The sequence below is a fragment of the Arachis duranensis genome, chromosome 1 (assembly GCF_000817695.3).
Source record: "Arachis duranensis cultivar V14167 chromosome 1, aradu.V14167.gnm2.J7QH, whole genome shotgun sequence".
Taxonomy (NCBI): domain Eukaryota; kingdom Viridiplantae; phylum Streptophyta; class Magnoliopsida; order Fabales; family Fabaceae; genus Arachis; species Arachis duranensis.
This window is the reverse complement of record NC_029772.3, coordinates 19,417,450-19,427,824: the sequence shown is the minus strand read 5'-3', so window position 1 is coordinate 19,427,824 and position 10,375 is coordinate 19,417,450. Positions and strand designations below refer to the sequence as shown.

The following is a 10,375-nucleotide window of genomic DNA, read 5'->3' as shown; positions in this document are numbered from 1 at the left end:
AGAAACCAGTCGGGTGTCGATGGGTCTTCACCATTAAACACAAAGCAGATGGCACCATTGAGCAATATAAGGCAAGGTTGGTGGCAAAAGGCTATACACAGACATATGGCATTGACTACTCAGAAACTTTCTCACCAGTTGCAAAGATTGACACCATCAGAGTACTATTTTCAATAGCAGCAAATGAAAACTGGCCACTCCATCAGTTTGATGTAAAAAATGATTTTTTACATGGGGATCTGAAAGAAGAAGTATACATGGAAGCTCCCCCAGGGTTCTCTGAAGATTTCCAAAGAAATGAAGTTTGCAGATTGAAGAAAGCACTTTATGGGCTTAAGCAGTCTCCACGTGCTTGGTTCGGAAGGTTTACAGTGGCCATGAAAAGGTATGGGTACAAACAAAGCAACTCTGGCCATACTTTATTCTTGAAAAGAAAAGGAGATATGATCACGTGCCTAATAATATATGTGGATGACATGATCATAACCGGAAGTGATTTGAAAGAAATTGCAAAACTGAGGAATAACTTGTTCAGAGAATTTGAGATGAAGGATTTAGGAGGACTAAAGTACTTCTTGGGAATAGAGGTTCTTCGCTCCAACAAAGGGATCTTTATTTCTCAGAGAAAGTACATCATGGATTTACTTGCAAAAACAGAGATGGTCGATTGTAAGCCAGCAGATACTCCTATGCAAGTTAACCACGGTTTAAAGTTTGAGGAAGGGGCTAATCTAGCAGATAAAGAAAGGTACCAACGGTTAGTTGGGAAATTGATTTATCTATCACACACTCGACCACACATAGCATATGCAGTGGGGGTGATAAGTCAGTTTATGCACCAACCTCAAGAGGATCATATGGAAGCTGCCATGAGAATTGTTCGATACTTGAAGGGGACACCAGAAAATGGGGTCATGTTCCAAAAGAATGGGCACTTAAACATTGAGGCTTATACTGATGCTGATTGGGCTGGTAATCCAAATGACAGGAGATCTACATCGGGCTATTTTTCTCTTGTGGGAGGTAACCTGGTGACATGGAGGAGTAAGAAGTAGAAAGTGGTTGCTCTTTCCACTGCTGAAGCTGAATTTCGGGGAATTGCCAAAGGTATAACTAAAGTTTTATGGATCAAAAAACTGATGACCGAGATTGGTTTTCCACCACAACTACCAAGTCAATTAAAGTGTGATAATAAGGTAGCAATCAGTATCTCAGAGAATCCTGTGCAACATGACAGAACTAAGCACGTTGAAGTTGATAGACACTTCATTAAGGAGAAGATTGAGGATGGCAATGTTGAGCTTCCGTTTGTTAGGTCAGAAGACCAGTTGGCAGACATCCTCACCAAAGCCGTTGCAGGCAGAGCATTTACCCGTGTCCTTAGCAAGCTAAGCATTGGTGATCTCACTGTTCACTTTGAAGAGGAGTGTTAGAATATTTGTTAGAATATTATAATTAGAGTAACAAATCACAGGATATCAGAGATAATCAAAGAAAATTAATTATATTTATTTAGAATATTTTCTGTATTTAGTTACCTAGAATTCTATATTAAGAGAGTGATTGACATAATGAAAACAAATATATTAAAAACCTTTTCCTGCTTCTCTCTCTGTTACCTTTGCTTGTGTCTAACTTTTCCTAACCCTCAATACCATCTCAAGAAAATGATAAATATTAAATTAAATAAAATAAATTTAAATTATTATCTCTCTAAGCAAAACCACATGAGATATATCAGTATATCACATAGAGCTAGACTGCTAGCATTTTTTATATTAAAGCTGATAAGTTCATGTTCTGTATATATTTATCATGCTGTATATATGATGGGAAAGTTATCCCATGTTCCGGTTCAAAAGTGGGGAACATGAAATTCAGGGTACGATCAAGTAGTCCTTTTGAATTTTGTTTATTAGTGAAAAGCAAAAAGTCGAAAATAACCTTGAAAATGAATATGGAATGACAATAATGACCAGCTGTAAATGTACAAAAGGTCTGTGGCTTCTTAAAGGGTACTCGTAAAGCAGCTTTGGGGGCTTGGGCCCTAACCCTTTTTATGCCCAGTAACAAAAAGTTTTTTGAATACTTGTGTAGCACTAAAGTTAGAGATGGTGAAATAGAGTGAGAGGGGGGTCATGCTGGACCAGAGGTGGGTTGTTGATGCGTGAGGGACTCCATACGGTGCGTGTTAGCGGGCAGCGGTGTGCAGGCCAAAGTTTGAGAAATTGGAACAACGAGGAAGATGTGTTGAAGAAGGAATGGCAGATCTGAGGGAAGTTGACATTAGGTTGCTGGTTAAAGTGGAGGTAATTAATCTGTTGCCTAGAGTCTGCTCACCAAGTTTGAGAAATTATGTTGTATATGTCGGGACTTGCTGGGCAAATGTATGGGGGGATGGGCGCACGAGTGTGAGTAGTGTGAATGGTCTGGGTTTGGTGTTTTGGTTGGTGGGTTTATCTTTGGAAGCATGAAGTCTTTGTTTAAGAATAAAGATGAGGTTGATTGTTTGACAATGTAATTTTGTCATAATGATAATGGCAGCATGTGATGTTTCTTAGTAACTGTGTTGCGTAGCCTTAGGTGGCGGTAGTTGGGGATAGTTTTGTTTATGGATTATTGGGTTGGGATGGATGTTGCTTATGTAAGGTTCTTTGTAGTGTGAGTGTGGAAGAGAGTGTTTGTTAGTTTATGTTTCGCACGTTTAAGTTGGGAGTGTTGGCAGTGGTGTTAGTTACGTGGTATGTGGTTGTTCTTCTTTGCGGTTGGATACTAACAATATGCTTTCTTGGTTTGCTGTAGTTTTGGTGAAGGGTTTTACAAGTAATAGATTTCTTGGGGAAGTTGTATTAGCAGAGGCAGAGCGTTTTATGCTGCAATGTCTTCTTGTAGCAGAACGATCCCTGGACTGGATGCTTCTAGGGAAGAGAATTTTGATGGATTCGGCGATACCGGAGATATCGATGCAACGGTAAGAATGGGATTGGTTTATATTTTGCTGGATTTTTCTTGAGTTGTAATTTAACACTATGAGCGGTAACCTTAACCGATGAGCCTTTATCTGTGCAGGAATCACTACTGGACATTGGGATGGAAACAGAGGAAGAAGAGTTGGGGGAAGAATCACCCAATGAAGAGGACGGTGAACAGAACGGCAGTGCTGAACATGTAGTGTTTGGTCGTGCACAGATATTGGAGATGGAGTTCGCAAACCCGGATGAGGCGTGTCGTTTTTATGAGCAATATAGTCGAGCAAAGGGTTTTGCGATGCGTCAAGGAAAGAAACTAAAGAATAGGAAGGGTGAAATCGTGCGATACACGTATTTGTGCAACAGAGAAGGATTCAGAGATAGAAAATGGCTTGAGATGCAGGATCGAAAGAGGGAGCACAAGGTTGTTACTCGATGTGGATGTCAGGCAGAGATGAGGATAAAGCAAAAAGCCGAGAGCAACAATTGGTATGTGTCTCGTTTTGTTGATGAGCATAACCACGACCTTCTCCCGGCAAAGTTTGTGTCATACCTGCCAGCATATAGGAAATTATCCGATGTTGATAGAGCCCACATGGAGAGTTTGAGGCAGGTTGGAATTTCAATTCCCAAAATTTACGAGTCTATTGCCGCCCAGGCTGGGGGTTTTAACCTAGTTCCGTTCACAAAGAGAGATATGTATAATGTCGTTAGGCGGCAACGAGCAATGCAAAGCGGCGATGTGAATGCCGTGTTACAGTATTTCAATGTTTGTGCAAGGAGAGATGATAATATGTATTGGCGGTACCAGGTTGGGGCTGAGCAAAATATGTGTGATCTGTTTTGGAGCAACGGGCGTAGTCAGGATGATTATAAGTTATTTGGTGATGTTTTGGCATTTGATGCGACTTACGGGCGAAACAAGTACAATTTGCCAATGATAGTGTTCTCCGGGGTGAACCACCATAACCAGACATGTGTCTTTGGCGCAGCCATGGTGTCTTCCGAAACACAAGCATCGTATGTGTGGGTGTTGAGCAAGTTTTTAGAGTGCATGGGGGGAAAGCACCGAAGGCAGTCATCACTGATGGGGACAAGTCAATGCGGTTTGCCATTCAGGAAGTGTTTCCAGAAGCTCATCACAGGCTCTGTGCATGGCACCTACTAAAAAATGCAACTGTGAATGTGTGCAAGCCTCGATTCACAACTCTGCTTAGAAATTGCATGCTTGCCGACGTGGAGGTGGAGGAGTTTGAAAGGCAATGGGAGGCAATGATGGATGAGTGTCTTGTTAGGGAAGTAGAGTGGGTAAAGGATTTATACACGAAGAAGATGGCATGGGCTACCGCTTACATACGCGGTTGCTTTTATGCTGGCTTGAGGACGACATCACGATGTGAGTCACTGCATGCAAAGATGGGGAGGTTTGTGGAGAGGCGATATGGAATATTGGATTTCGTGACGAACTTCCAACGGTGTGTTGAATTCTTGAGAGATAATGAGGAAGAGCTTGACTTTAGGTCGTTGTACGGGAGCCCGGTTCTTCAAACTCAGTTTCCGGAGCTAGAGAAGTCTGGTGCAGTGAACTACACGAGGGAAATATTTTTGCGTTTTAGAGAGGCCCTAAAAAGTAGTGTTCGGGTTACTATCGTGGAGTGCAAGAAATTGGAGGATCGGACAGTTTATGTGACACAAAAGTATCGCAGGCCGCAATCCAGGTGGACTGTTGCCCACCACTTTGGGACGGATTCCTTTTTTTGTAGTTGTATGAGGATGGAGTCGTTCGAACTACCTTGCGTGAACATACTTGCAGTGTTGGTCCAGTTAGACATAGGTTATCTTCCAAAAAGCCTGGTGTTGCAACGCTGGTCGAAGACGGCCAAAGTTGAAATCGAGGGCCCTTCCATCATGAATGAACCGGGTGAAGCGAATGAGGTATATAGGAGCCGCATGGGTGCTTTCCTGCAGCATTGTAAGCGGTTGGCAAGAGTTGCGTGTATGCGAGAGAGTGATTTCAAGAGCTGCTTGGATAGGATAGTTGAGGAAACTTATGTGTTAGAGATGAAGAATGGTGTTGGGACCGCTGCCCAAGGGACTGCCGCCGGTGGCCAAGATGGAGTGCGTGATCCTGTTGCAGTTCGGACTAAGGGAACAGGGCGTGCGCAAGAGCCTTTTGGTTGTAGGGGCATAAAGAGGCGTAAGTGCAGCAACTGTGGAGTAGTGGGCCATCGTCGAACCCGTTGCCCGAGTGGTCCATGTAGCCAGCCGGTGTGTACCCAGGACCTCGCTGAAGGTGCTTTAGGGCGGGATGATTCACAGAGCCATGGCACGGTACGTACGTGTAAATGAATATTTTTTTGCAAAATTTTGTGTGTTAAGTTGTGCTGTATGCAAGTGAAAGGGGTTTTGGCTCTATGAAGCGGGTTAGTCATGTGTAGGGGTGTAACAGGAAATTTACATGGGTGCCATTGTGGTATAGCCTCTGATTTAATAATTAGTTGTAGAAGACTTAGTTGAGTTATTTGTGTGATTAAATTACGAAATCAGTTGAAAAGGTTTGTGTTCACCTGGCAAATCTGACTTTCTTGATGAATTAGGCAGTGGGTTTATCAAATAACTAAATGAGACTGACTCGTTTGACATGGTTGTACTAATGTTGAGATTTATTAATGAAGTTTGCAAAATGTTTGCAAAATCCACATAGGAGGTGATATGAGATAGCACGTAGAATAAACCTGCTCTTTAATACAGGCTTGTATGTAGGCAGCAACAGGTTAGGGTCTCCTACCCTAAACCTGTATGTTCCACATAGTGTGCAATGTATGCATTAACTTAAACTGATTTGAAAAGTTTCAGTTATGCTTCCTCGTGGCGTTGTATTCGTTAGATTAATTAAGAATTGAGTGAAATAGAGGTAATTAGCTATTTTGTGTACTTTCTCATCTTTGAAATTGTCCTTTAATGAAATTCCTTTGTACCTATTCTGTTACATTATGAAAGTAAAGCCAAGGGAATGAGTTGGTGGAATAGATCAATTTTGAGTGTATCATTCTATCGAAGGTGAGAGTTAGTTTGGTTTTGAACTACTGCAGGTTTTGCTTTTCAACAATTAAGACCATAAACAAAATTCAGCAATTTACTCCAATGAATGGTTGTCACAAAAATCTGTACATGTCAAAATCAGAAAATGTTGTTTAAAAGGTGAAATGCCTTTTTTTAGTAAGAGAAGAAGTTATTCTAAATTTGACTTGTACCAGATGAAGTTGTGTGGGAATGAAAAATTTGGTTGGCAGCGTAAGTTTTTTCATGTTAGTGATGATAGTAACACTGTGATTTTTATTAATTTAGTCAAATATATCACTTCGCATAATGCATTTTAGATATTATCTTCACATGAAACCATATTTACATGTATGACATGCATGTACTATTGTTGAGATTTATTGATGGAGTGTCCTTCATTTGCATGTCTTTCATAGGTGTCCGGCAACGACAAGCAAAGTAAGAGTCGAAGGAGGACCGTGCATGTAACTTCAACCCCTTTGCACGATGCATGATGTGTTGCATGACAAGTGCGTGTGGTTGCAAGTTAGGCCACTATAGTCTGTGTGGCCAGCAACTAGTTGAGTCGGGAACAGTATTTGTCATTTTGTTTGTATTTGTTGTTAGGTGCATGATGAGTAAAGTGAGGGATTGTGGAGATGGACTGATATTCTGTACTATTCGCAGCAACTAAACTAGTAGAAATCCATCATGGTTAATGTCGTATGGATGAAACTTGTTCTACATTTCTATTTCTTTAAGAGACAGCCTCTATGGCTTAAACGAATTTGACCCACCAATTGGAGGGGTTGTAGATAAAACACAGGAATTAATCTCCTAGCATCTTTACTGTATACGCAAGTGTAGTTTCAAGACCTTCAAAAGCATGTATTGTTTTGAATATGGGGTAAGTGTTCAACATTTAATTTACTCGAAAGGTGAATCACGTTGCATCTATGAAAGAGACATTCAGGGATTAGACGTGTAACGATTTAGATGAGGGTCTGGGGTTTGAGCCCATCTACCTGCATTTCAAATTACTATTATAAAAATGAATTCATGGGAAAGTAGTACATAGGAAGATTGGATAGACAGATCAGTAAAACATGAAGAAATCTTCGGTGTTGTATCTCCAAAACGTGTAAATAGATGTAGCATTATACATATCAAACAGAAATATTCAGCAAAGGGGAGGGGATGTCTGTGCTCCCTAGCTAAGGCAACTAAAATTAGGCCACTCACTGGATACATGGGTGGCCATGGTTTAGTTGCTCCAAAAAGGCATATTCAAGTTGTCATGACTAGTTAAAATGCACCAGAATAAGTTGTCATTGCGTGCATGCTAACTTACTACTACATATGTTACCCAAAAAAATTATAAGTACTACTGCCAATAACCTAGACAACGACAAACCACTGACTAACAAAAGCAGCGCAGGGCATTTAGTTCAAAAGGATTTTAGGGGACATGAATCCATCACATGCCTTCATTGTTGAAGGTCTCCTTCTGATGGGAAGTTGTGATTCCTTGCCAAACAACTTCTGCCTTGCTCTGAACGAAAGCACGATGCCGGTTGATGTCAGACTGCACCACGTGTAACGCAGCTCTCATTCGCACTTCATCAGAGTTTCCCTGTAACAGTTTCATAAAAGACGTTGGTTACAAATACAATACCAGGGAACAAGTATTGGCAAGAATGTGCTGGCAAAGGTAATATGAAGGCAGTCATGTAAGAACATGGATTAAGCAAATAAGTAAGTCCAAGAGGATCGTGGGTAACATACGATGTGGCGGAATATTTTTGTCGAGAAGCCCCCTTTGTGTTGCAGCCATGATAAGCACCATAGGCCGGACTCAGCACTACATAAATTGGGGTTAGCATGATGGATTTTGAGGAAACTATGTAAATTTCAGCTGGAAAAAATATTCAGTATTTAAAAATAACCACAAAGGACGAACCTCTGCAGGTCTTTCGGCAGACCGTCCGGGTAGATGAAGTTCTCCCAATTTGAGGGGTCAGGTGATGTGTGGCGAAAGTTAACGATATTCTGACTCTGGATGAACATCTTCCCCAAAGCAAGCCGCTTGAAAGAAAAAATTGTAGTCGTCAAGGCTGTTGGATGAAACGAAAAATGTGACAACTAAAACATGAGTAGGTTTAACATTTCTCACAATTTTGTTCATGTTTGATTCCCTTCGCACAATGGATTCCGGAGACCTGCTGACGTCCAAAGCATATATTTTTGAGGCCTTAACATCCAACAACATCAAGTACCAGGCGTCTGCGGGTTCCCAAATTGGGACAAATACCTGTAACAAACATGTGTGAAAGGCAACGAAACAACAGGCAGCATCGGTTAGCCAGTAATACAGACATTTCTTCTCTCTAGTGGTGATGAGATGACTAACATAATAAACGAGACGCTTACATGTTCCAAGTCTCTCGTCTTGGGCATCCAGCGCCCTTCGTACTTCTGCTGTATTTTTCCTATTGGAGCATCGCATAGGACAGCAGTGGCAAAGTCATATGGAAAGTACCAACTCCTAGGGGCTTTGTTTCCCACAGCTCTCAGTGATGCAATCATGGAGGAGGTATTGACGAGCTATACAAAATGAAGAGATATCAGAATTAATAACGTTGTTAGTTTTCTGAGAATAAAACTGCATGTTCTTTGGCTGCGTCAGACGTGTGTGTGCGCGAAGATGTGTGCAACTACTAGTGGAACTCACATCTGGGTGGGGTGTGTATGGGGGGGCCAAGGAGATGAATACCCCCCTCACAATCTCAAAGCCTCCTAGCTCAAACAACACCTCCCTGCAATAGAACTAACTAATGTTAGAAACGAATATTTCAGTATCAGAAATTCCATAGCAATTTAACAGACCACATCAAAGTGGATAAATTAATTTTAACGGAACCTACTGCTATTTAAAAAGAATGCTGAAATTGAAAAGCAACTCAATAAACGACATCAACCATTCCCATGTTTATATTTAAGTACCTCCTCCGCCTATGAACTTTCGGAATCAACAAACAGCACATGAAATTATGGCCAGTCATGAAAATTTGAAGCTCAGAAGAAGTGTGACATTTTTTATTCAAGGCAAACAGAAAACGAATTCAAAACATGCAGCCAGTTAACACCGAGTTAACATTTCAGCTAACGAATTAGGTCCTTACGTGGTCGTAAACCAATACGCAACAAAATTGAGTAATTGACCCCAGTAACACCACATAATTCGAGAAATGAAGGGTGGGCAATGATAAATATTTCCTAACGGGAGGCAAGGTGTTGGGGAGAAGGAGCGGTGGAGCACACCCTCAAGGCTGGGAAATGAAAGCTATGTCCTAAGAGAGTGGGGGTGAATGACATAAGGATGGGTAGACTCTGTGATGATCTCTGACCTCTAAAGGGACGGGGGAATGGGGGACACACGGTGAAATAGACACTCAAGTCTTTTCTAAAAACTCTTCTAACATATGTTTAATGTTTCCCAACACTTTTCTCGTCATCATATTCGGAGTTGTACTCAAATTCCCCTTAATCTTTAAACCATGTCTCGGCACATACATTGTGAGCAGCAACAAAATCATCTTACCAAGCCCAACCCAATTCAATTGGAACACTAAACTCAGAACTATCACACCCCAAAGCTGTGTGAGAAATTCTACAATCCCCCTCCAATTCATCTATATTAATAACATTAACATAGCCTATTAATAAGTGGATATTGAAGCTTTAAACTTTATTTAACAAGAAGCTGTAACATGGCTCAAATAACAGATTTACCAATTTAATTACTACACAACTCCAAACACAGCAACTAATCTGCCTCATACAAATATCAAAAGCAGTCCCAAATGATTTACAATAACATTGAACTATGCTACATAAACTACTCAAATTATGAAAATCAGGGACATGAAACACTATTTAGAAACCAGAGAAGCATACCGATTTCAATCAATGCATACTTGGCACAATTTATCAAAGCATGGCAAATCAAAAATTCTCAAAGGAAAACTTTAATTGAAGACAAAAACAGAGCACAACGGTCAACAAAGCACAGCACCCAGTAAGACACAAAAGAGGCATACCCCACATGCAACACTTAGTTTCAAAGGATTCAATCCTGAAGTCCCCATCACCTTCTACGGATGAATTATCAGAATCATTTACACAGGAGGCATTCACACAGCAAAGCAGAGTAGATCCTAAGCAAGAGGGGGAGAAGGAGCTTTCAAAGCACCATGAAACAGAGCAGCACGACCTTGCATTCAAAGCTGAAACATGTGCTGCAGGATGGTGGGATAGAGCTGCACCATAACGATGTGTCTTCCATACTCGTTCCCTCTACGGCC

General features: G+C 41.1%; 2 protein-coding genes across 2 annotated transcripts; both read left to right on the top strand.

Annotated features, from left to right (window-relative positions):
- Window positions 1–2,878: 2,878 nt before the first annotated feature.
- Window positions 2,879–4,137, top strand: LOC107481600 (protein FAR1-RELATED SEQUENCE 5-like). The gene is made up of 2 exons (XM_016101873.1): window positions 2,879–2,971; window positions 3,070–4,137. Exons 1-2 carry the CDS (start codon window positions 2,879–2,881, stop codon window positions 4,135–4,137), a joined length of 1,161 nt encoding a protein of 386 aa, XP_015957359.1.
- A 56-nt stretch (window positions 4,138–4,193) lies between these two features.
- LOC107481610 (protein FAR1-RELATED SEQUENCE 5-like) lies at window positions 4,194–6,526 on the top strand. Its single transcript, XM_016101883.1, has 2 exons — window positions 4,194–5,300; window positions 6,449–6,526. The coding sequence occupies exons 1-2, from the start codon at window positions 4,194–4,196 to the stop codon at window positions 6,524–6,526; spliced, it is 1,185 nt and encodes a 394-aa protein (XP_015957369.1).
- The last annotated feature ends 3,849 nt before the right edge of the window (window positions 6,527–10,375 follow it).

Excerpts from the sequence above, each read along its gene's own strand:
- LOC107481600 (XM_016101873.1), top strand. The coding sequence starts at position 2,879 with ATGTCTTCTTGTAGCAGAACGATCCCTGGACTGGATGCTTCTAGGGAA. Across the intron at positions 2,972-3,069 it reads CCGGAGATATCGATGCAACG|GAATCACTACTGGACATTGG; the intron begins GTAAGAATGGGA and ends TTATCTGTGCAG.
- LOC107481610 (XM_016101883.1), top strand. The coding sequence starts at position 4,194 with ATGCTTGCCGACGTGGAGGTGGAGGAGTTTGAAAGGCAATGGGAGGCA. Across the intron at positions 5,301-6,448 it reads ATTCACAGAGCCATGGCACG|GTGTCCGGCAACGACAAGCA; the intron begins GTACGTACGTGT and ends TGTCTTTCATAG.